The sequence below is a fragment of the Cyprinodon variegatus genome, unplaced genomic scaffold, assembly GCF_000732505.1.
Source record: "Cyprinodon variegatus isolate N-32 unplaced genomic scaffold, C_variegatus-1.0 Scaffold79, whole genome shotgun sequence".
Lineage (NCBI taxonomy): Eukaryota > Metazoa > Chordata > Actinopteri > Cyprinodontiformes > Cyprinodontidae > Cyprinodon > Cyprinodon variegatus.
In genome coordinates, this window is record NW_015150532.1 from 1,401,926 (window position 1) to 1,428,916 (window position 26,991).

At 37.9% G+C, this 26,991-nt stretch overlaps 2 protein-coding genes across 2 annotated transcripts; one reads left to right on the top strand and one right to left on the bottom strand.

The window, feature by feature from the left end:
- Positions 1 to 11,844: 11,844 nt before the first annotated feature.
- LOC107083633 (type III endosome membrane protein TEMP-like) lies at positions 11,845 to 16,911 on the top strand. Its single transcript, XM_015373002.1, has 3 exons — positions 11,845 to 11,940; positions 16,225 to 16,296; positions 16,408 to 16,911. Exons 2-3 carry the CDS (start codon positions 16,260 to 16,262, stop codon positions 16,791 to 16,793), a joined length of 423 nt encoding a protein of 140 aa, XP_015228488.1. The 5' UTR covers positions 11,845 to 11,940; positions 16,225 to 16,259; the 3' UTR covers positions 16,794 to 16,911.
- A 2,746-nt stretch (positions 16,912 to 19,657) lies between these two features.
- Positions 19,658 to 21,000, bottom strand: LOC107083632 (transmembrane protein 125-like). The gene is made up of 2 exons (XM_015373001.1): positions 20,614 to 21,000; positions 19,658 to 20,535 (listed from the first exon to the last, which is right to left on the bottom strand). Exon 2 carries the CDS (start codon positions 20,512 to 20,514, stop codon positions 19,810 to 19,812), a length of 705 nt encoding a protein of 234 aa, XP_015228487.1. The 5' UTR covers positions 20,515 to 20,535; positions 20,614 to 21,000; the 3' UTR covers positions 19,658 to 19,809.
- Between the last annotated feature and the right edge of the window lie 5,991 nt (positions 21,001 to 26,991).

Here is a 26,991-nt window from a genome sequence, read left to right on the forward strand (position 1 = left end):
TTGCTTTCTGACTAATTATTGTGCAAATCTTGTCATCTGGAAACCGACATACTTTAGTGCTACTGAACTAATATCCTCCTGGGAAAAGTATACGTGGCATGCTGTTTAGGAAATTATTTAAATATGTATTGTCCAAAGACTCAGAGTAAATTCAAACTGAAGGACTCTTACCTGCCACCAATCTTCATGGCTGCTACACGCCTTAATATTGGCCAATAATTTGTTTTCGAAGCTTCAGTTTCAAAGACATCCTTGCTTTTCTGCTGAACTGCAACCCTCCTCCTCCCCTTTACCAATATCCATCTGCCAGCTTTTCCTACGACTGCCCTAATCGTTCAGCCTTCATTCAAGCAACAGTTTCAGATTCCAGGAAGGAACGGGTCTTTAACCTAGATCTAACCGCTCACACACACCAACTGCATTCAACACTGACATCTTCTGCCGCGCCAAAGACTAATTAATTTCTTCAAGTTAATAAAACATTTTAATTGCTGCTTCTTCTCTGTGTAAGTCTCTCTAGATTGAAATGACTTTAATTATAATGAATGGAGCCTGAATATATCAAATGACTGGGGAATATATTGGGTGAAACCATGAATATCTGGAATTTAAAATATGATTATATTAATTAAAAGCCTGAATATATTGAATAAAAGGTTAAATAAATGGAATAAAAGTCTGAATGTATTGGATGAAAGTTGGAGTATATAAAATAAGTAGTCTGCATGCACTGTATGACCTAACACAAGTATAAGTGTTGAATTAAAAGAAAAAAGCTGAGGACATATGTCTCCTTTCATAGCTCCTCTTAATTGCCTTCCTGTAAATCTCATATTGAATGTGGATTCCTCCTTCTCACATATAAAGCCTTAAATAGCTGAGCTCTTTCTTATATCAGGGATCTGATTGTTCCTGATGTTCCTAACATAAAGAGAGCCAATTACTCTCAATCTTCAGGTTTACTTGTGCTAGTAGTAGAATTTGAGGCAGATCTTTTAGTTATCAGGCTCCTCTCCTGTGGAACCAACTACCAGTTTTAGTCTGTGAGGCAGACACTCTGTCTATTTTTAAGGCTACAGCAGGTTTAAAATGTTCCTTTATGATAAAGTTTATAGTTACAGTAGCTCAGAGTATTCTGAGCTATCGCTATATTTACGCTGCTATAGGGTTAGACTGCAGGAGGACATAGGAACATCTTTCTGCTTCATTCTCTCTATTCTCTAATTTTAACTAATTCTCCAAATAATTCGATCTCTAATGTTATGCGCTTGCTGCTTTTTCTCATCATAGTAGAATCATCTGGTCTGTTCCTGTTTGGCTGTGACACCATCCAGGAGAGAAATATGTATGAGCCTTGCCTCTTTCTTCCTCTGACATGAGAGCTGGCCAAGAACACATCTGCCTGGCTGTGTGTTTCCTGGACGGGGGAAACACACCTATGGAGCTGGTTGACAGTTAACTTTTGTATCTGTGCTTCTTTTTTTTATGTCTACTTCTATCTTCTTGAACCCCAGTCAGTCTTGGCAGATGGCCGCTCACTATGAGCCAAGTTCTGCTGTTCTCACTGTCGCCACATGCATGCTTGGTGTGAGGGATATTGATCTGGTTGAATTGTCTCTGCAAAATGCCTTGAGATGACGTCTTACAAATTGGCACTATATAAATAAAATTTTATATAGAATTTAATTTAATTAATATTCTTTTTATGTTATGATAGTCAGTTTATAACCTGACTCCGCCAGATGGATTTGCTCCGCATATCCATCTGGAAACCTTCCGTTGAAGTAATTTTGGGAAGGTGCGAAAATACTGGTTAGCTGATTGGCCTATGTTGGTGATAGACGGGCCAAATAAACCAATCAGATCAATGAAAGCATATGACGTACTAACAGAGCGACGACGAAGAGGAGCCAATTGATAGATCAAACTCTTGCCGAAACCAGTCGGGAAAAGAGCAAAAACATATTTTCCTCTGAGAAAAGCCTCCAGAGCAGTGTTTTGCTGTTCTTTCAGTGAAGAAATACTCTGTAATTCCGATAAAACTTGCTCGATAGCCACGCTAACGCTAGTTTCATCGGCTGAAGCCGCCATGTTCTTTAGACTGAACTGTCGCGCTTCTCGTTGCGTCACACCTCAACCCGCCTCAAAGCCAACGCTGATTGGACGTTCGTTTGGTGAACGGCTCCAAATTTTCTTTAACGGAGAGTAGCCAGACTGATCTGCGAATGAAACCTTGAAAGCTCGCGAGATCAGGATGGTCTCACGAGGCTAGTCAGTTTATGCTTTTTTGCACAAACAAGGCTGTCTTTATGTGACCTTAACATGTTTATAACATGTTTTGTTTTGTCAAAAGACAATATTTTATTTCTTAAATACTCACATGTATTGTTGATGTATTGTTCATCATAACAGGAGAGTTAATTCTTTGATTAACATGGGAAACTGAACACCTGAACAAATTATTTAATCTATAGATTTTGAATTCTGCTGCTGCCTGTCATTTTGAATTATTGACTGTGTTGAGATTAGGCTGTAAAACTCTTCTTTTAAACTGCCTATAGAACAATAATATTTTTTGATTAAAGTTAAGTTTTAATTAGTTTCATAATACTTTAAATGGTAATGGCCCTATTTATGAGCTTAGCCTTCCAGCTTTAGAAGTGGTTGATAAGCTAAATTAGCTTTAGCATCTTTGAGCTTTCAATGTGTGTATTTCTCTCTTTCTAATCCTTAGTGCAAAAGCCTAAAAAATAATCATAATTCATTACGCTATTTATCTTTACCCAGTTATATTGTTTGTTTTATTATAAATTTAAGAAATGTGCAGCAAAGAGACTTGCTCAGTACCATGGAAAGACCTCATCTTCCAGATTGAGTTTGAACATCTGTTGGGATGAATTTATTCATAAGTATAAACATAGTGTAATTCAGCTTATCAGCTAAATACAAGAACCATTGAGAAGCTCTTTTTATCTCACTACAAGCCCAAAATTCTCCATTTCAACTGTCAGGTTGTCCATCCATCATGGGAACTTCTAACATGTCTCCCTCATTTACTATGAAAGTTAACCAAACAAATATGCATGTTCTCAAAGATAAGGAGTAAAGCTGATGTCTGGGAGGAAATCTGCGCCTGTATAGGAGGAGATATGAGTTCCACACAGACAAACCTGGATCAACATTTTCTTATCAGATCTTTACAGCTATGCACCTCTACAGTATACTGGGTTTAACTATACTGTCTTAAACATACAGAATTTGATAAGCATAATGAAAGCATCAAAATAGTTGATGCTTTCTCCCACTCTAACATAAATGTTAGAGTGGGAGAAATGTTTTAGGGGCTTAAGGGGATCTTTTTTTTTAATCAACAAGAGAAAAAAAATGAAAAACAGATTAATGTAAATGTTTTTTTTTTTCTGTATCAGTGTTTAATATGATGCTAACATGAGAACTGATTGGCAGACCAAAACCAGGAAATTTATTAAGGATTAAGAAATGTTTTTTTGTTGTTTTTTTTAAATAAAAATTCAGAAAGTTTTGTTACCCATAAACACAAGTTTTTTCCTCATTCTTCTTCTACAAAAAACAGAAAAACGAAACAAAAACAAGGTTCAACTAATTGGACAGAAAATGTCTTTGAACATAAATTTTCCCAATTTTTTGATTTGGTGACTTTACTATGTTTATTTAGACTAAAAGAACCTATAGTCCATTGTTCAGTGTATTTTACTTTTAGTACACATTAACCCTTTAAAGCCTGATCCAAGAATAAAACAAAACAGAAAATTACTTTTTTTTGGTCTGAATTCCTTATTTGGCCTTTTAACAAAATATGTTAAAAAAGAAAAAACAGAAATTAATTTTTGATATTAATAATTTATTACTGTGCGATAAGTCAAGATTATTTTTTGTGTAGTCTTCTACTGGCTGTTATCAGGTATATCTGATTGTGTACAATAGGATTTTGAGCAAAGTTTTTACCATTAAATTATGCAAAAGGTGTCAGACGCAAAACATTTCAGAAACCGTATGTATCAAATACGATACATTTGGCATTATAGGGTTAAAGGCACGCATGTCATGATCTCCTGATAAGGATTTTTGGTTCTATTCCAAGTTTCACTTTGGGGTTTTCAGTTACAATTTGATTTATGCCATTCTGTGTTTTCTAAGGCATTTTTTTTTATTTAATCTAAGTTTGTTTCTAGTTATATATAAGCACTATTGTATTTCTTATTTATTCTCGGTTGCCCGTTTGTGCCAGTGTAATTCCCCCTAACTCCCTTCTAGATCCTTCTGTCCACACCTGCTCCCAATTAGTTTAGTATTCCATTCATTGTTCAGTTTGGCATATCTACTCCTCCTCTACAGTTACTGTTTGCTGGATTCTCTTTATCCCTCTATAATCTATATGTTCTATTTTGTTCTGGTTCCTGTGTTCCTTGATGCATTTGGGTCCTCTGCAAACCTCCTCACAACTTGACAATGCTTAGTGTTGTGTGCCACATAAAAATCCAACTTAAATGCATTTATGTTTGAGGTTGTAGACTAAAAACACCAAAAAAGTGTAGGAAAAAGAAGTCAGGTAGAGAAAACTATAAAATGAAATTAAGCATGAGAACTCTTTGACAATCATCTTGTTTTTCTTTCCTGCTGCCTGTCAGTTGGAGGGCTTTCTTCTCCCTGGAAATAGATTACATTTAATTGCTTGGCACAAAATAATTTAAGGAACATTGATATCAAAGGCTTTGCTTCCATTTGATGATGTTAGGTGAAAAAGATGAGCTTAAAAAGAACTAGATACGTTTTCAAACTAAAGATGTTTCATTAAGGTCAAAATTATTCACACCAATGTAGATTTAGATTGAAAAACAAAAAAATCCCCTTTTTTGTTGCTCTTAGGAAATGAAACAGACTAACTTTAAAAGATAAGATGACTTTGAGCCTTTTGGTTCAGAGTAATGAGATGGAAAATAATAAGGTCTAAAGAAAAACAATCTGGATTTCTTGAAGCATGAATAAAATTAACATATTTAGTCTTTAATATATTTGAAAGATTCAGAATCACTTTTACACTCCTAACAATCACGTCCATACATTCTTTGCCCTCTGGTTGGTATTGATGCAAACTAAAAGCTGTTCTTCTCGTGAACAACTGCGGATAGAATGATAAACAACTTATACTTTCCATTTAATAAATACAGTTTTTGTACAAGATAAGACTTAAGGGTCAGGAGTAGGTTTTTTAATTAAATGTACAGCTTTAGGCATGAGAGTTACGGATTTATCAATGGAGTGAAATAAAAAATGACAGAATTGTGGAGCGCTTGAAACACTGCCTTGAGGCAGATAATTCTATAACTCTATCTAAAACCACTTTGACAGAATTTAAGGTTTATTCAAAATAAAGTGTCTGGGTGAAATGCTTTGAAAAGAAATGTTTGTAAAAAAGAAAATCTTTAGAAATGGCTTTTAGACTCAGCCCTTGGTACTTTTTAAAGTTTTACTGCTAGCAGCTATATACTGTCAGGGACATTTGTTCACTCAATGGAAGAATATTCAAACTTTGATTAAATTTTAATAATACAAAACATGAAATAGGATTATGACAGATAAACTTTATTACCTATAACTGAGCAAGAGCTAAAGTCCTTGTTCCTTTGGTTAATGCTAAGGGCAATTTAGAGATGCCACTAAACCTACTGGTAATGTTTTTTGGACTTACCCAGAGAGAACCAGCGTACTTTATGTGACTTTATGTGAAAGTGCAAATACAGATTTCTATGAAATTATTGTTTAGCTTTTTCTTATATAACGTCTTTTCTTCTTTTTATAAAGTCCAATAATTTATATAATCATGTTAATTTCACAACAAATGTTGATAAACTGCGCATTTTATCTGATCTGTGCAGGGCTTCGTCCATTGAAAAGAAAGGAAAATCTGTTATAGAATAAGCCTATTATACACTGCCTGGCCAAAAAAAAAGTCACCACCTGAATTCAACTAAGCAAATAGATACGAGCCTCCTATTGGATAATTACTGCATGGGCGATTATCTTTCAGCTGGCAACAACATATTTAACCCCAACTGGTGCAATGACTTGATTCTCATTACCTAAACAACCATGTTGAAAGAAACATCCCGTGGTCGGGGAAAAGATGTTAGTCTGTTTGAGAAGGGTCAAATCTATGGCATGCATCAAGCAGAGAAAACATCTAAAGAGATTGCAGAAACTAGTAAAATTGGGTTAAGAACTGTCCAACGCATTATTAAAAACTGGAAGGATAGTGGGGACCCATCATCTTCAAGGAAGAAATGTGGCCGGAAAAAAATCCTTACTGATTGTGATCGGCGATCACTTAAACGTGCGGTGAGATCAAATCGAAGAAAAACAACAATAGAACTCAGGGTTATGTTTAATACTGAAAGTAAGAGCATTTCCACATGCACAATGCGAAGGGAACTCAAGGGATTGGGACTGAACAGCTGTGTAGCGGTAAGAAAACAAGTAATCAGTAGAGCTAACCGGAAAAAAGGGCTTCAGTTTGCTAGGGAGCATAAAGATTGGACTGTGGAGCAATGGAAGAAGGTCATGTGGTCTGATGAGTCCAGATTTACCCTGTTCCAGAGTGATGGGCGAATCAGGGTAAGAAGAGAGGCAGGTGAAGTGATGCACCCACCATGCCTAGTGCCTACTGTACCTACAAGCCTGTGGGGGCAGTGCTATGATCTGGGGTTGCTGCAGTTGGTCAGGTCTAGGTTAAGCAACAGTATGTGCTCAAAGAATGAGGTCAACTGACTACCTGAATATACTGAATGACCAGGGTATTCCATCAATGGACTTTCTCTTCCCTGATGGCACAGGCTTATTCCAAGATGACAATGCCAGGATTCATCGGGCTCAAATTGTGAAAGACTGGTTCAGGGAGCATGACTCATCATTTTCACACATGGATTGGCCACCACAGAGTCCAGACCTCAACCCCATTGAGAATCTTTGGGAGGTACTAGAGAGGGCTTTGCGCAGTGGTCAGACTCTACCATCATCAATGCAAGATCTTGGTGAAAAATGAATGCAACACTGGATGGAAATAAATCTTTTGACATTGCAGAAGCTTATTGAAACAATGCCACAGCAAATGCGTGCCGTAATCAAAGCTAAAGGTGGTCCAACAAAGTATTAGAGTGAATTACCTTTTTTTTTTGGCCAGGCAGTGTATGTTAGTATCATTAAAAGTTATGTTTTTTAAGGAATTTGATGGGCCTTTATTTCCAAGTGAAAATTACATACAAATTAACACATTAAATATTTTTTGGAGTACCGTGTTTTGTTTTGTTTTTTACTACAAATTATTTACAACCATTTTTCTGTGAACTTCTAAAAGGAATCTGGAAAAAGTTGTTTTGATCCCACTGAATCCACCCACAGAGTGTCATTTCCTTTGAGATAAAAGAGCTAATAGTGACAGAGAGAGAGAAACTTGTCCCTTCCTTGGAGATTACTGCTCCCTAGGAGTCCATCACTTTCAAGCTGACATCTCTATTTCACTCACAAACGTCTCTCCAATCTTTATGGTAGGCTGGAAAAAAATCATCTGCATGTAAACATGCTAATTCTGAGCATCCAAATATAGAACTTGTAATTTTGTCGGCCTAGGGCTCCATCGCTGTGTTTCGAGTGTTCATCAGTAATCCCTGCATGGTGCACGCCGCTAGTCATTTTGATTAAAACGACTGAGTGTATAATGACATCCTGAACATATGATTAATGTGTGGGTCAAGGGCCAATTCCGTCTTAAATATTTTAAGACATGCTCAAGAAGCGGAGCAAGTCTTATGAGGCCAGGGACGTCATTTCAGCTTCAAGGCAGCTGAAGCCTAATTTCTAATTGTGATGTGGATTTGCATTCGTCTCACTTCCCCTAAAATACTTTGAGTCAGAAAAACACAACAGTGGCTCTCTCTGAAACCACCATCCCAAAATAATATTTGTATGTTGGTGCCTTAATGCTGCAGAGATGACTTTTAGAATGGGACAATAGAGGAGTTCAGAGTTTCTAGGAAGAGGGGCGCACGTAAACATGAAGGAGATCCTGTGAAGGTTTTCCTTCCACCAAGTTGACTAACCTAAACTCACAGCCAGAACTATGACTCCCAAACAAGCACATGATAATAAAAGATAGTTAAGCTATAGTTGCATCATATGCTTTTTTTTTTTTTTTTTTTACAAATATACCTTTCATGATCTTTGGGACTAAGGTTTTGTTTTTGACTTTATTGCAGTTTTTCATTTGTTTCTGTACATTCTGCTGTTTTGTCATTTATGTGATTTCATCAGTTCTACTTCATCACGCCTTCCCTTAGAGCTGCACCCTGTTTCTAATCCACCACTTGCTTCCCTTTCAGTATTCACGTCTCTAGCTGTACTGAAGTGTCTCTCATTTCATCAGCTCTTGTTCAGAATATTATTTTATTCCCACCAGCTTGTCTCTGGTGATTAACTATTTTGGATTGTCCTTGGTTTAGGTTTTTGTTCATTTCTACATTTCTTTTTTGAACTAAATGGTTCTTTCTCTCTCGTCTCCACTCTTGCATTTGGGTCTAGCTCTAACTAATGAAATCAAAAATTAAAAGAGAAAAAAAAATTCTAACAATCAATTAACAACTTTTATGTTCTCCCTGTAATCATATCTACTCTTTACAGGAGGATCAACAGAAAATGGAAAAGTTACACTTTCTGGATAAATTGGACCCCAAATCTTTAGAAATCTGATGCAGAACAGGTTCACAACATGATAGGTGTGAAATACTGAATATTGTTTTATATTGTTTAGTAGAGCTTGCTCAGAACAACTGCTACACTCAATACATACAGTTAAGCCCACAATTATTCATACTTCTGTCAAATTTTTTGTAAAAAACAAATTCATTCAACCAAAGCATTTTTTATTTTTTGATAGGGATTGAAATTGGCATCCAATATTTTTGAATATTTAACCAAAAACAGATGAGCAAGGAAGGTGAAAGAAGATGACATTGATGAAGATTTAATGATGTTTAAATGGACGCAGAACAGGTGAGTATCAACAGAAAGTACTACAGCTGGGCAGAGAACAGATCTATAGGGATTGGGAATCTTGGTTCATAAAACTTCAATTCTAATATAAGGAAACAATGCTCAATATATGACGCAGAGGAAAGAACACTGGAGACAGATAGAAAAAAAACAAAGTCTACTTTGCATAAAAAATCTTTATCATAGGAAACATTTCATGCACCACCTTGTTAGACAAACGCAGAGCTAGGAAACCATGATCCTCATGGCTGAAACCAATACATCCTGAGAGGGACTGCTGTTAGGATCGATCTGCATGAGAAAAAGAATGAACAAACATGAGTGGGAGAAGCCATCCTGCAGAAACGCTCCTTTCAGTAAACATATCTATGGAGATTCTCAGTCGTCCAGGTCATGGTCCAGCTTTAAAAATTCAGTTTAGGCACCTGGATCTAATGTTTTTATGAATAAGTTTCATATATTTGCCAAGGAAGAACGATGGATTCTCTCAGCTGAGGAGGTGGTCTTAAACGTAACCTGTCCCCTACTTCCAAAGCTCTTTTAGGAACAATACGCAGAAGATTAACCTCTCTCGTCCTGCCCTCACCTGACTCACACTTCAATGAGGTATGTGATCAAGACCACACTCATGAGGTAGTTAACGAACAGTCAGACCACCCTAAAAGCCCCCAAAGAGGACCTCCATGGCCAATCCAGTAGGATGATCAGAGCCACCGTTTGTCCCCCCCTAATTCTTTGTTACACCTAGCATATTGATCTCAGTCCTCCCCACCCCTAGTTAGAACTAAAGAAGCTTCTTGGATGAAGGGTGAAACGTCTTCTAGAAAACTTAAAGCCCAGTGGCTTAAACTGAACTTTTTAAGCTCCTATTAGTTGACCTAGTCCAAACCACCTGTATTGATGTTGTACAGAGCAACTGATAGTGGTGCTGCAACAACTTTTTCTCTTTCTTGGATCATCTTCTGCGAGTGTCCTTGGGTTGAATGCATGAGGCAGAGGATGGCATTACAACTGGGTTCTTGCTGAACCACTTCATGACAGCAAGTTTAGGGGCACTTCCTAGCCTAGTAAAGTAGCCCCACCAGCGGCCAAAATAAGAACTAGAACTGGTGGCCAATCACAACGCAGCATGTTGTTTTGGTCCACTCTATAAAGCTTTGCAAACAAAGCTATTTGTGTTATGATTTTATCAAAAACTCAGACCCACATGCAGAGTAACCAATTCAGAAACACCAGGTAAAAGGTTTAACTGGTTTATTGAGGAGATAATGAAGAATCTAGTGTTGCTCTGAACACTGCTGAACTGGAACTGGAAAGTGAGGGGAAGACACTGCGGTTAGTTCAGGCTTTTGATTCTTGAACTTGAAGAGAAGAATTAGGTTTCTGACTCACGTTTCCAGAAAAGTGGTTGACTCTTTGACTCCTGTCTGTGTGCGGTAGTTCCAGTGTTTGTCTCTTTTGGTGGAGGGCAGACAGGGTTTACCCAGAATGCGGTTGTTTGTAGGTGAACGGAGAAACTGACTGCCACTTGGATTTCCTGCGGTACTTAAAGGGGTTGGTGTGGAGATGAATCCCTTGCTCAGTGTGAAGCTCAAACGATCCCTTGGAGGAAAGTAGATCCAAACCTCCAGTTTGAATCTCCAGCTCAGTTTGAAGCTCAGATGATCCTTCCAGGGAGAGAAGGTCCGAAAACATCCAGTTTGCAGGATTACTTCCTGCCGAGAGGCAAAGATAAAATAACTCGGTTAGGACTCAGATTGACAAAACTCAGTTTGACTCAGTAAAAACTCAGCTTGGCTAGAGTACCCAAAACTGGCAAAAATTCTGGCGTTGAGGTAGTGGCTGTCAACGGCTTAAGAGTCCTCCGTTAATGAGGTAACCCTCCGCAGGTGTGTGAGGAGGCGGACCAGAACCAGGGGCATCCTGGTGAAGGAAGGGAGACAAACCACAAAGACAGGAATCCTAACAATTTCTGACATTTAAATAGTAAAAAGTGAAACATCTTCAAACTTGGAAACAAAGTCCAGAGGATTGCTTTTTAACTTTTTTGGTATGTCCTATGTACCTCCCTACAGAAAAAAATAAATAAAAACAAGTGGGTACTGTCTGAACATGTTTTTCTATTGTATTTGGGATTGTATCCCACCTTTTGAGAAATAAGAATTTATAAAACAAATTCATCTAATAAATTATACAAAGAACAATGACAACAGCAGCTGTGAATAAAAAAGGTGTGATACATTAAGCATGGATTAACGGAGTCGGAGCTATGAGAAGCTCAGAAGCTTTAAATGAAAGTCAGAGTCCTGCTTATATACCAGCTGACTGACAGCTTGTCCTCACAGAGGCAGCTGAATTATTTTTTTAAGTCATCTTATGTGCTGGCATGGCCAGCTGTCCTATCCAAGCTATGTCTCTCCTCTTGCCTAGCAGCAGGAATGCACCATGGTTGGACGAACCATCACTATCTAACATGGTGATGCTGCCACAGTGTGGCTGAATATCACAAATGCAGCATAGAGAGTAAATCAATTTCATTTATTAATTTTCTTCATGCTCACACATTTCTAAACACTTCTGCTCTCATTTGCTTCATCCTCTAACATCCTAAGAGAAAGAATTACATTTTACACCGTCTATCAAAGCCTGTTGCAAAGAAGGAGCTCAGTGCAGGAGAGAAATGAGAAACTTATGAAGTTACTGATTAACATGTGTCTTAAGACAGCTAGCATTATGGTATGCTCTGCAACCTTTGCCCAGAAACTGTTTTTATTATTTCAATAAGGTGGGGAAGAGGAAGACTGAAACATAAGTCACAAGTTGCTGGCTCTGTTTCATTGGGAAACTTCTTCTACACGGGTAAGCTTTCTGTTTAAATGCTTCTTTAGTTCCTTAACTAGGTTTGTGTTAAATACCCAGTGGCTATCTTTAAAATTATCTAGACAAATATTTAGCTATTTTATAGTATTTAGAAGCTAAATGCTGTGGTGTGACATTTTGTTCAACTTTTGTTAGTAAAAGAGAAACTCAGCAAAATTGGTACTGATTGCTGATTAAAAGTCAACAAGTCAACAACTTTTGGGCCTATTTCCAATCATCATGTGACTGTGTAGGAGGAAAAGGCTAAACAATCTTATAGGGCTCTACGCTGAGGTGTCAAGTAACGAAGTACAAATACTTCATTACTGTACTTAAGTACACCTTTTAGGTATCTATACTTTACTCCATTACTTATTTTTCTTTCTACTTCTGACTTCTTCACACAAGTATCTGTACTTTCTATTCCTTACATTTTTAAAACAATCGTTACTCATTATTCTTGGCTTTGTTTTAATGTTTATAAATATTTATTTTACGTCATGTGCTCCATCCAATGCAGATCATTGGCTCCATCCACATCTAGTGAAAACTAGTGTAATTGGATGAGTCATATAACGCAAACACTCATTGGTTAGCTAAAGGAAATCATCAGAAGCAAGATGGTGTTCTTCAAACTGCTAACGAGAATTGTCTATGCCATGCTACAATGTGGGATTCAGGAAAAGATGTTAAAATGTCTGAAAGGTCGGACACAGGAGAGAGCGTATCGGGAGACGGAGACCAATAAGACCTCCCTCATCCTTGGCCCTATCTCAAAGAATTTTTCAAAATAGTTGAAAAATTGAGCTTTCAATTCATATAGTGGCATCTGGCTGTTTTTTCTAAAGGTTACTTTATACTTTTATACTTTAAGTAGTTTTTGGAGCACATACTTTTTCACTTTTACTTGAGTAAAGAGGTCAAGCTGATGTGTTTTTAAACTGCAGTATCTATACAGTATCTATACTTCTACTTAAGTAACAAATGTGTGAACTTTTGACACCACTGACTGTTTTGCTCAATGTAAAATGTTTTCAGGCCGGCTAATGTAGACTGAGAAAGGACAAAGCATGTAGAGAGGGACCTGTTCATTCCAGTGAGAGTTCATTAAATCGGCTCCTTTGAAACAATTAAAACACCAACAAATGCAACAGCAGAATCAGATGATTTAAAAGCAAGGCAGGACGAAACAATTTTTTAAAGCACGTCACTTTTCTTAACCCTTATCCTTGTTTTAAGTCATTGTTATCAAAACAATTTGAAATATCTCAGCTTTAACCACCTAAAACTCAGTAAGGACGTTGATGAGAGGTTAATATGTGTTAAAGTTGTAGGGAAGTCATATTTAAATTTCAAATCATTCTGGCTTAAACATGTATATAAATTCACTCTTTATCAGACCATATAGTCCCAAAAGTTTGAAAATTTATATTTAAAAAAAATCCTACTTGGTCCCAATGGAATTTCCCATTGTGAACCTACTAGCACTAGTTGCTAACTGGCTAGCAAGATGCTTCTGAGTCTCCAGCCATAATCAAACTTGGTTTCGAACCTTCCGCCACAACAATCCCGCTCCCTCGACCAATTCCATTCACTTTATTCACAAGTGTAAAGTTGGGCACCACTCGGGAGAATTCGGAAATGCAACCGTTGGAACAGCCGCTTCCCTACAACTTTAAGTCTCATAGATACAATACTTCACAAGAACAGAGAAATGGGGTCTTTACTCAAGGTAGAACAGAGAAGAATAAATGCCTTTCTGGCCAGGAGAAAAGAAGTCAGGAGCAAAACTTCCAGGACGTCTTTATAGACCTCTCCCACTACAGAACCTTAAATATTGATGAGATAATCAGGTAAATTGAACACAGCTATTATTGCTTGAAAGCCAGGGATCTGGAAAGTTATACCCAATAGAAATATTTAGATAAAAAAATTATGAAGCCATTCTTACCCGCAAAAATCATAAAACCATGACACTTTCACCACTGTGCTTCACAGTTGGCTTGAGCTTGTTTTTTTGGAATGCTGTTCTGGTTTTGCTATGAAATGTTATCTGTTTTGTTAGATGATCGAATTATGTCCTCTAAGAGCATCAATCAATCAATCAATCAATCAATCAATCAATCAATCAATCAATCAATCAATCAATCAATCAATCAATCAATCGTCTTTATTTCTATACAAATTTTAAAACTACAGAGGAGGCCAAAGAGTTTTACATAAAAACAAGAACAAGTTAGGAAAACATGGATAAGATTAAAAATAGGCATAATAACCAGGTTCATAACAGATGTAGTGCCATAAAACAAACTAGATAACAATGTTAAAAACCAAGTAGTGAGAATGTGTACTTCAAAAGAGATTTAAAAACAGCAATATAGACAGCCTGTCAGACATTTAAGGGTAGATTATTGCTTAATGTTGGTGCTTCAGCCTAGTTTTAGGCTCAGCCAATTAATCTATTGATCAAGCCAGCGACTGAAATTTTATCTATCACAGATTCACAAAACCAAAAAAAAACAGAAAAGAAAGAAAAAAACATCCCAAATAAAACAAAGTAAGAGCAGCTAAAACAATAAAGTAAAACAATGTATTAAACTATATATATCTGCTCAGATGGAATTAAAAGTGAGGTTTACAAGATGACTCTAAGTAGATATTTACAATAATTTTGAGAGATGTAACATACCCTGCAAAGATCTAAACTAGGAAACTAGGAAGGTATAAAAGCAGAAGTTGTTCAGGCCTCCATCTATTTTGACTTTGGCTAACTAAATGTTTAATAATAAAGTCTAATCCTTATGTTTTCTTAGTAAAACATGTCCCCCTTGCACACATTTAGTTAAAATAAAGCTTTTTATGTCCCTGATTGTAGAAGAATATTGACAGATCTAGCCCTTGCTGTGGGTTCCATAGTTATTCTGTTATTATATTTTACAAACTAAAGGTAGGCTGGTTGACATAAATATCTCTTTATCCCTTACTAGAGTCATAAGCAGCTCCAGTCTTCGCTCTGAACCATGGTGTTCATCGTCTCTTCAAAAGTCTGTTAAATTTTTAATTTTAAATTGTTCGTATATTACTAATATACACTCAATATACATCAATATATTAATAATAAAGATGGTACATGCATGGTATATGCATGCCCCCTTAGGAACCAGAATATGTGTCTTGGAGTATAGAAGTGCAAAAATGTGTCTGTGCATTCAGAACAGCAACAACTAACTGGTAACCCTTTTAAAAATGTTCTGGTTACACCTTTGCACAAAAGAGGTATTTGTGCAAAGCCAGGGGTTGATTTAAACATTTTTGGGCTGTATATAGTAAAACTAAAATGAGAATAATTACTGAAACTAAATATTTTGGTAGCTTTGTAAAGAAGAAAAATACAAAATCAAAAAAGACTGCAGTGATTTAAGACATTATTGTTGACCTTATTGTTTATGTTTGTTCATAGCACCTTTATGTAAAGTGCTCTATAAATATTAATTAGTATTTTGATTATTATTTTTAAAAGAACTTTTATTATTACCATCTCTATGGCTTAGAACCTCATCTTTCTTGAATAACAACTCTCATAATGCCTGTAGAGCACGTAGTCTTCTCATTTTAATGGCTGGAACCACCTTAACATTTATACAGCAATCTTTATGGATTGTTGCACAATGCCCACTCGCACTAAAACAATACTAATTTAGCGTTATTGCTAAATATATACTAAATATAGCGTTTATGTTATTCTGGATCTTTTAAGGTAAGCCCCTTATTATACCCATTCTTAGTGGGATCGATTTCTTCCTTGCCAGAATCTGCAATTTTCTATCATGTTACTGATTTTTAAAACATTTTTTTTATTGATGTTTTGAGCTATATAAAGGGATATTAAATATCAAATAATGTTCTTTCCAAATGTTCTTTCTGCCACTATATGAAGTCACAAGGTGTTTTCAGGACTTTACAAACCACCTATAGGGTTGTAAGGTATTTTTTCAAACCCAAAGACCAGTTTTCTTTATTATGATGCATTTTTGTAGTTTTTTTTTTTTTTTTACTGTTCATTGGGTGAACAATTTTTGTTACATGTGTAACCCTTAATTTGAAATTGTGTTCTGGATATCACATTCAATCTAGTTGCATTTTCCAATCCAAACAATGTAAGATTTCTCTTTTTCTAGCTTTTGATCTGGACAAGAGAGAAAATGGCTCAGTGGATGAGATGTGTCTTGATCTTTCTAAGCATGGTTTTCTTCTCAAATGCTCGTTCTGTTGATATATTCAAAGTCCAGAACCTGAGAGGTTCCCAGAGACATCTTCTGATGGAGACAGAGCCTACCACTTCAATCAATAAAACAAGTGAGTTACAAAATACTCATGTCATCCTTAAGTCATACTATATGTTTGAGGGCAGTGATGCAGTTTGGTGTTAGTTTGATACAGTTCAGTTTTATTGTTGGTCAACATTAGCAGACTCCACCATCGCGGGAACAGAATCCATACAATGGTCCTATCTGGCAGCAGGACTGGGCACAATCCTCACCCTCTCCCTCCTCGTTGTGATGGCGGTGAAGTTTCGGCTCTTCCACCGCTTCCTGGCCAGCTACAGGCACTCCCTGCTGCAGGAGACCGATGGGGCCAGCCAGTACGGTCAGGAGGACAACTCATACCCCAACGTGTCGGGTCAAATGTCAGTGGTGGGAGGCACAGGGAGGGGGATGGAGGACGACGATGATGGCTTCATTGAGGATAACTACATCCAAACCAACGAGAAAAGCAGGGCTGAGAGGGGAACCCGGGATGAGCTGGAGTTGGAAGACAGTGATGATGATGATGTGCAGTTCACCATTGGGTGATCATGAACAGATTTACAAAAAGAAAAAAAAAGTCTTGTTTACTAGTAAAATTACCTATTTTTCATGGCTTACTTCTTTTTATAAAGAATTTGATTTGACTCTAATATGTCTTTTTGATCCAAACACAAGTTGCGACATGGTATGAATGTTTTAACTTTGCTGTCTGAAACAAGCAGCTCATCAAAAAAGGATTCTGTGTAGTTATACCATAAAACAAAAAAACAGACAGAAAATTCCCCCAGACTGGGAAGGCTGGTTTGACTGTTTATATGGCAAACAGTCAACACGTCTTCTGGGTAAGGGATGTAAAATCTGGTTAAAAAGATCCTGAGCTTGCAGTTTTTGCATTCCTTATACGTACTTTGACCTCTGATCGTACTTTTTATTTTGAGCACCTAATGTTTCCCATTGTTTACTCTGTTGAAATGACTTTTATATGAAGATGTTTTCAACTTCACCTTGAAGAATGCAGTTTTCTATGACTGTTGTATCAAGAAAAAAAATTAGACACACACAAGGTGATTTTGTTTATATATTGTAAAAATAAACACATATTCTAACTGATCTCATGTATTGTCTGGCATATTTTGTTTATAAAATGTTTTATCTGAATGAGTATATTAATTCTATAAATCTGAATGCTTATGTTTTCAATGAGAACTCACTAAACGCAATTGATGTGGTGGTGTTTTGACTGGGAGATATATGGGGGATATTTCATTTATTCCGTTGGATTTTCCGTCAGGAAGTTATAGGAAATAATCTTCCCTTTCAGGTTCAGAGATGAATTCAATTTAAAATAAAATCTACCAAAACAACATATTCCATAATGTTTTAATTCAAGCAATTAAATTAAATTAAAATATTTTTTTTTTTTATTTTTTTTTTTTATTAAATTAATTTTTAATTAAATAAATAATTTTTAATTAAATAAAAGTGGAATATGGAGAAAGAATGAAGATCATTCAACAGGTTGTTGAATTCTGCATTTTATTTAAGTTCAGATTATCAACACACATTTTCTTATGTGCTGTTTTTAGACCAAAATACGGTCAAGTATGTATTGTACCTTTAAATAGCTGTTTTCTATAGGAATTTTTCTACTTATACATTATTGTAAATACTCTTACTCTATGCCTCTTAAGGTCAAACTACAGCATTTTATTCTAGTTGAGACATTGCAATGCTATGATTTTTCTCTTTTCCAGCTATCCTGCTGTAGATTCACAGCTCTGTTTGCAGAACCAGCTCTGCTGTTTACCAGTTTTTAAGCCAAGCTTCAGGTTTCTGACACCGTGCCCATATTTTGATTAAAAATACTTTGGTTAACAGAGAATTTCGTGGTTTACTTGCAGTGCTGCACTGTGCCCCTATAAGATGACAAAACTAGCCCAGATCAGTAGCCTTTCACAGCCGTCCCTACAGCCGGGACAAAGTGTTTATGTTTCATGGCTTTGTTTATTGTGAAACATCTTTATTCATCCATGACAAGCATGTCAAATTCAAAATATGTCATTTTGCATGAGGTTCCAAGTGAAGCTTGTCAAAAGCCTTTTCTGCATCTAATAAAACAATATGCTGATGAAGATTCTCAGTCATCCAGGTCATAGTCATTCCGTAATGTTAAAAAAATATCCACTGGATTTGGTTTCCAAGATTTGAAGACATTTCGCCACCTCTCCTAGCCTGACGTAGTTCTACTCAATTCTAGTCAGAATATGAGTCTGATACTGCTCCATAGAGCTGTGATTATGGGGCGTGTTTTGAACGAACCAGGACTGCACTCAATTGGACAGACGTACAACCAATAAGAGCAACGGAGTGCGTGACGTATCTTAAGCAACGCATAGTTGTTGTCAACAAAAATCAAAGCGTGCAGTTTCACGCCTAGAATAAAAAGATGAGCCTTGATCGCGTTTCTCTGTTCCTCTTTTAAAATTAAATTGCTGCCGATATCTTCTAGAACAGGCCTAATAGCAGAATCTGCTCACCTCAACTCTCCGGCGGCAGCCATTGTTGTTGTCACCCAAGCGCGCTTTGGTCACGTGGTTGATTACGTTACTGTTGATCATCTGTCCATCATAGTATAAAGCCCGCCCTGATAACTTGATTGGATCGCCTGACAGTGGGCGATAATACTCGCGCTACTATGGAGCAGAGCCAGACCGAACTTCCCGACCTCAAACCTTGTGGGCGGGACTAAGTTCGGAATGGCACCCAGGCTACACCTCTCCAGGAAGCTTTCTCAATTCAAATGGAACCAAACGACCCATTCATCGGTTACCATTTGCATGTTTCCAAGCGATACTGTACAAGGCTTTGTCTATATAAGACTCAAACTCACTGCGGATCCAGACATTTGAAGTGAGATTTAGTATTATAGTCTAATATTGCAACGACGGCAGTTATTGTGTCCATCATTACTGATCATCAAGGTGTAATGCAGGAAATCACTGCGACCCTTTGGGAAGGTGATAATTGAAGCACTGATATGGGAATGAAGGTTGGGATTCCATTTCTTGTGCCGCTTTAGTCCATTTGATTAAAGCACTTGGCTGCTACTTCTCCTCTCAAACCTGGTTAAACCAACTAAGCTGTACCTTCAGACAAAGGTTGCGTTCAGTTTGTTGAATAATTGTTGCATGAAATCTGTTTTGGGTTATTCAACATTTGAGGTTTGATTTCTGTCATTCTAAAATCTTTACAAACAGTTTTCTTGTTTATGGCATCAAGATTAAAATCCCTGTCTTTGAAACAGGTTGTACAACCTTACATCTAAAAATACCCACATTTATAGAAACTAGGCCTCCAGGGGGGCCAAAGGGGGGTGATTTCCTCTATATTGAGTTACTTCTTAACTGCTGTCAGTATTCTGTTATTTTGCATAAGGAATCAATGAGACTTTTAATGTGATTCTCCCCTTTATTAATTTCCCTGCAGCTAAATAAAATTTTACAATTTTATCAAGACAGTTTTCTTCTTCTCTGGGCAGTTTTCTTTTTCTCATTCAGACCTTTCAGATCAGACTTGTCCTGCTGGTGGAAGTGTCCCTCCTGATTTGACTCATCTGCCGAGGAGAAACGCTGAACACTCGGACAGCCTGGCCCCCCAGCCTCCTCGCTCTACTGATTCTCAGCCTCCTCCTCATCCTCTGCTCCCTTCTCCTCTTCAGATACGTCATCACGCTGTACCCCACTACTGCCAGACCCATGCCTCCACCAGCAGCCATGAGTGCTGCCCCAGACACCAACATCTCTCTGCTGTCGTGACTGTGGCTCCCTGCTGTGGCCACACAGAGCAGCACGGTCCCACACAGAATCACTGACAGCCCCACGGCAAAGATCAGTGGTGGGTCGGCCCTCCCTCCGCTCCGCAGCTGTTCGATCTGACGTCGGCTGTGGACACAGTTCATGTCCTGGATGGCGGAGCTCAGGAGCTGCTTGAGTAAAAGAGCAAGGGCTAGAAGGCAGAGTGTGGTTCCCACCCCAAGACGCCACTCCACAGACAGGCTGTTGGTGGTGGAAAGAAGCCCCACTCCACCAAGGCCGAGTCCCATTATGAGGGCCACTGAGGCACAGTAGCAGATCAGGGACTTTCTTGGCTCCCGGAACCACCAGAATTGCACTTGGTCCTCCAGGATATGCTGCTGTGTTTCAAAGGGATCCAGGTAGAGGCTTGGAGGCCGACGCATGCTGTAGTAGAGGGTCTGCATCTCAGGCATTGCATCCCAGTCAGTCAGATACTAAATCAATACAATACAAAGCTTAAAGAACTGGGAAAATTCAATTCATGAAAATAAAATTTCAATCAACATACTTACAGCTGCATGAGAATCATGTATCTCCCTTCCCTCTGCATCTGTATTTAGAACTGAACAGTTTAGAAAACTCCTCGGCTGCTATGTTTTGGTTCATTCCTTACATGAGATTATTCTCATCTGAAGTTAGAATAATTCTCCCTAAAAGAATAACTTCCTGCAGTCCTGTAGCCTTTCTCTCCTTGAACCAAAGCTCCAGGTTCAAGGAGACCAAGCTGGATGTTAAGAATCCTGATCCGGGATGAAGGCAGAAGAGGATCCAGCAGAGCAGAGGCACAGACTAACAACATGAATCTGCTTCTATGTAAAGAAGTAGCAGCGATATTTACGTAATCCCAGTAACTGTCTGCCCTTGAAGGTTTCCATCATCGCTCTGACTTTACTGATGTCACAGATCAATACTCTTGGCTTTAAAGTCTCCTCCCCAGTGCCAGGCGGACCCTAACCCGCCCTCTCAGACCTTCACACAGCAGCCCCATCTTGTCTGGTTGAGTGGGAAAAAGACAGGTCACAACAGCACTGTTGGATCATGTTTGGACCCAGAGATTGGTGACATTGTCCATTTTGCTCCACCAGATGCAATGTGCTGAGTATAACACAAAGACTGCACTACAGAAGGCAGGCGGGGGGGGGTGAGGCCATGGAGGGGTCCTGGGTTAGTGCTGCAGGAGGACTGGGTGATGTCAGTGAGAAGTAATAATGGTGTGACTGTGATCCTAAGGATGCCGTCATTCACACACTCAGCTGGACTCACAAACAGCGCAAGTTGTGGTGGTAACCTCTGCGCCAGTACAAATAGCATTTCTTTTTTAAAATAACACTTTTTCCCTGTTCAGATGATTGTAGATGGAGACTCTAAGAGTATTAAAACATTTAGACTTTTAAAGTTTTGTTCTCCATAGAGTAACACAAACATAATCATCTTATCTAATTTATCAGTTTCGCTTTTCTTGTCAATTAACTGAAGTCCTATTTCAGAATCAGATCAGAAATACTTTAATGATCCCAGAGGAAAATTACTTTTGTTACACGCTCCAGTTACAGTTTTATATTTTTCTGTACAAATATAATAGGCTTGAAAGAAATATTCTGCCCACTTTCATTATGTTTCACCAAAATCCGACTATTGTCAGACTTTAAATAATTTAACTCTAATAGGACATAATAAATTATTCCTCTTTTAGAACTGTTCATACGATACAACTGCAAGTTGCTACTGGCAGAGATCTGATCTTGTCTTGTTGCATTTTGGCTCTTTTGTTCATTTTTATGATTCTCTTTTTGGCTGCTTTCTGCAAATGAAGTTGATTTGACACATACATTTAAAAAAGGAATCAAACTGACTCCAGGTCAGATGAGAGATTGAAATATGTACTGATATTTCAACTAACAGAATGCATCACTGCTAATTGTTCAAAAGTGTTCCTTGTTGCCACATTTTGGGCTTGTTGTGAGGAAATGATGGATAAACTTAAGCAGAATGGGATTAATTAGTGAAATCTCATATGTAGTACTGACTTCAGACCCTTGCAGTTCATCAAGATTTTGTTGATAATAAGCAACCTGCAGGGGGCAGCAGTCTCCAAGTTTGCACAGCTGCACAGTTTGCTCTAAACAGCAGATAACATAAAACACCAGCAATGTTGGATACTGCACAGTGTAATATTTTCACAATGGAGACGAATGTTCATGCATTCATGTAAACCAGGGGTCACCAACATGGTGCCCGCGGGCACCAAGGGGCCCTCAAGGACAACAAGGGGTGCCCTTAGAGTCTTCTGAAAATAGAACAACTCAACAGTGAGCTACGTTTTAAATGTCATTGTATTCTGTCACTCTTCTTTTTTTAATCAGTTATAGAACATTTCATTATTTATTTATATATGGCATTTAAGCATTTATATTTCAAAATGAAAATGTCTAAAAGAAAATTAAAAATTTAAAGAAACGATAAAGGTATGTATATAATGTATGAAGTTTAGGTGAACGTTGACCCTTGTAATTCATAGGTCAGTATTGGTAGCCCTTCCTGTGACTCAGTGCCCCTGAATTAGCACTCAACTATAAAAAGGTTGGTGACCGCTGATGTAAACTGTGCAATTGTTGAATGAAAAATAAATTAAAAAAAACAGCAGATAACATAATGCAAATGGTTTTTAAGCTCCAAACTGTTGGAGGATCCACATACAGACGCAAAATGGGGAAAACAACAGTTATTATAATCAGTATGCTAAACAGCTTGAATTAGTCAGCATGCTGCCTCAGACTTTTATAATAAAAAGAAAAAATAGCAACAAGAGAAACAGAACATGACACAAATATTAATAAAAACACCACAATAGTCAATTAGGTGCATATGGTTTAAAAAAATATATGTTGTAAAAAAAAAAATCAGCAGCACAAGGAAGTCAGGCAGTTAGGATGTCTTGGGTTTTACTGTTTTTCTGGTGTAAGTGAGCTTCCTGTAACAGAGAGGATCTTTGCTGGTGGCTGGGCTGACCCGTTTTGTCAATCAAGATGACTAGTGTGTATATAAGGATGTCAGGGATAATCTCTCTTCTCCAGAGGATTACCTCTGAGGGTATTCCATCCAATAATAATAATGGACCTTTTTTCTCACATTGGAGAGATTTCCCTCTGTATTCAACCAACCCCTTGTGGAGCAGTGGACTGCCATTGTGGGGTACCTGGGCAGCAATGTGGGGTTAAGGGTCTTTGCGAGCCAGAGTGGCAGTCTGTGGGAGTGGGGCTCGAACTCAGAACCTCAGAATTCCAAGCTCTATACCCTAATCACCAGGCCGCCACTCCCCTAAAGACCCAACGACCTAAACCAGGAATATCTTTCTTGTTGAAATTCGTGTTCCTGTGAATCTCTTTTAATGTGAACTCCGTTATTGTTCCAAGCAAACAGTGAACCTCAGTTCATCTCCGATCTTCATGGAAAAGTTCTTACCTGTATGCAGCTGTTCTCAGTCTTCATCACCTACCTGCCCACTCTCTATTATGATGTATCCTCCAAGTAGAGCATGGAGAGAAAAATCAGCTGTGCTGCTGCCATTAACACCTTTGTTTAAAGATAGATAGATAGATAGAGATCAGCCTGTTTTCCAGTGTTTAGTCCTGTTTCCCTGACTGTGACTAGCTGGATGTGCTCTCTTCACCCTCTGACATGGGAGCTGGCTCGGAGCTCGTCTGCCTGGCTGTGTGTTTCCTGGACAGCTTGTTGACAGTTGCCTTTTGTATCTCTGCTTCTGTCTCCTTGAACCCCAGTCAGCCTCGGCAGATGGCCGCTCACACTGAGCCTGGTTCTGTTGGAGGTTTCTTCCTGTTAGAAGGATGTTTTCCTCTCCACTGTCGCTACAAGCATGCTTAGTGTGACTGCTTTCTAGTTAATCAGTCAATGCAATCAACTGGTTTTCCTTAGATAGATAACTTTGAATCAATTTGACTGGATGATCTGGTGAACTGTAAAGTGCCTTGATGATGACATGTGTTGTGAATTGGCGCTGTATAAATAAACTGAATTTAACTGAATTTAATTGAAGGTACCAACACCTTTAGATCTCACTCACATTCTCCATGACCTCCGGGTTTCAGTCTGCAAAGCCCACTGAATCAAACTCCTACAGATCCATGCTACTTCCCCTTCACCCCTCAAGGAAGCAAATCAGTCAGTCATCTGTTGTCATAAACCAGCTCCTTCCTGATCAGTCCACGTTCTCCCCTCAGACCAACCAGAATGTTTAACTGACTTCCTGCAGTTTTCCGCTTTCTTGTTGCTTTTTTAAAATAAAATGTTAAAACTCTCTGTGGGATTCCACGCGTGGGTCAAAATAGTACGAACCAACATGACACTTCACTGGAAAAAACGATCTAGAAATAAGTAAAAATGTCTTAAATTAAGTGTATTTACCCTTAATTTGAGTAGGTAAATGAGATGGAATGAGTATTTTTACTCTTAAAATAAGATAATTAGATAATATGCATGTGAAATAAGACAATGCAATTGTGTTTTCTTATTTTAAGTGTAAATTGTCTCGTTCCATTGGCAAAATGTCTCTTTTATCTCCTCAATCCAAGAACAAATGCAGTTTTTTAAGAAAAAAATGACTCATCTAGATTTTGATTTTTTCCAGTGTGCTTCTTCATCAGTTTGCTCACGTTGTTTGAATCTCTGATATTCAACAAATGCCTGCATTTTTTACTGCAGTATCATGCAACAAATATACATTTAGTTAAATTAGAACATTTGTAAATCACAAAAAAAAATAAAGCTTGTTTACTGTAAAAGTTAAAATCCAACTATGATGTAATACAGAAGAAAACACACTCCTACTGCTCAAATTCATTTATTTTGGTCTGTTTAAGAAGCACCTCCATCACAATCCATCTATCCTAACATGTTCACTGCACATATACCACAACTGTAGAGTGATCTGAGTATTTTGTTAAATCTAAGAGTCTGGATTGTGCTAAAGGCCTGAAATTAAATTTATGAAGAGAAGCTGCTTGGATTCATAACCCCTCATTTGCACTAATAATAGGCCCTTATCCGGCACTCAATGGTCCAGCTGACTGTGGTTAGCGCCCTTTATTTCCTGGAGTTTCTCTCCCCATGGTGTTGGCTGAACTGTGGAAAACTGTTAATCACTGGAGAAAATAAAGAACATAACCATTTCAGTGCTCCATTCTTTGTCTAGGTAGCAAAGATTCACCACAGCAAGTGGAAAATAAATCTTTTTTAAATCCATCCCAAGGGTAAACTGCAGTGGGGTCTAAGATCCTCACTTTCTATGGTTGCTTTAGGGCCTTCTTAAATTGAGATCCCCAGGAAACAGGAATGGGGCATGTTTTTTTTGTTTGTTTTTTTAATCAAGAAATTCCTTTCAGATTCATCATCAAGGGACTAAGCTTTAAATTTGCACTGCTGTGGTCAGAACCTTCAGAAGCCTTTACACTTAATAAGTTATCTGTATGTGCCAGAACACCATTAAAACTAATGTCATGTTGGAAATATGTTGCCATTACAAAAACCAAACAGCTGTAGGGATTACTGGGATCATAAAACATATACTTTGAGTATTTTATGACACTATCACACTATTTTCTCTCATGTATAACAGTTTGTTATACATTAGACATGTATTTTGTACTTTTTTCTCCTCTATTTCTCTCTTTTAAGGGATATAAAGTCATTCAGTCACTGAATAAAACCAACAAATCTTTAGGATGGGGATTAAAAGCCAACAGAAATGCCTTAAAAAAAGGAATAATCCTTTTTTAAACAGAGTCAAGTCAGATCAACAGATCACTTAATTAGAAGGGGAGATTTCTTAATTGGTGACAGCAGCAATGGTTTTGCATGTGGATGTGAAAAATATTTTTTCTTCCTCTTGATTTATTTTAACTGCTTCTCAGTAGTTTTTTTTTTTGTTTTTTTTGCACTGTAAACATCGCTGCTGGTAGTATGAGAAAATATCTACACCCTACAGAGAGTTACAGACAGACCAACTCAAGCACAGTCTCATGAGCAGGACGGAGATTCCAGCAGACAAGCAGTTACTCTAGGAGTGTGGGTCCGTCAGGGGTCCTTAGCACATCAGCAGTTTAGGTGTCCACTCCTTTGTGCAAAAAGGAAATGGAAGAGTACTGCAAGAGCTCTGCAAAGTGATCCCGATCGAGCCACTGGCATCAGCGACTGACCAAAACATAAGAAACACACTTACTGACGATCGGCTAAGAGAACGTCTCTGTTCACTGTCCAGAACACTAAAGCTTAACTGGCATTAGCAGAAACACCACAATTGGCAGGTTTTCATTCATGTATGGTTAATGCAACTATTTCTTATTTTGGCACATTAATTATGTTTTTGATAGAAATCCTTTCACTAAAATGCCATTTCGCCAAAGTCCATTTGCTGCACATTTTCAGAAAGGTCCAAACAGACAGCACAAACCATTTGAAAACTATGCGAAGAGCAGTGTTGCCAACTTAGCGCTTTTGTCGCTATATTTAGTGACTTTTCAGACTCCTCTAGCACTTTCATTTCAAAAAAGCTCCAAGTGCCAAATCTAGCTACTTTTTTCTGCTACTGGAGACTTTGGCGACAACATATAAAAGCACCGAACTCTGCTCTCTAGAGCTAGTAGATTGGTAACCCCGCCTCTGCCTGCTCTCCTCTATCTGCTGTTAAGATTCATGCAGCTATTATTTCATCCAAATGAAAAATGGAGAACAGATAAGCAGATCATGGCTTGTCTACACTGAAAAGAAGGACTGGGTTATTTACTTTTGCCGTCGCCTTTTTGGAAACACAGGAAGGAGCAATCAGATAAGTGAGCTTAGTGCTTAGAAACAATCTTTCATTTCTTTTTCAGACA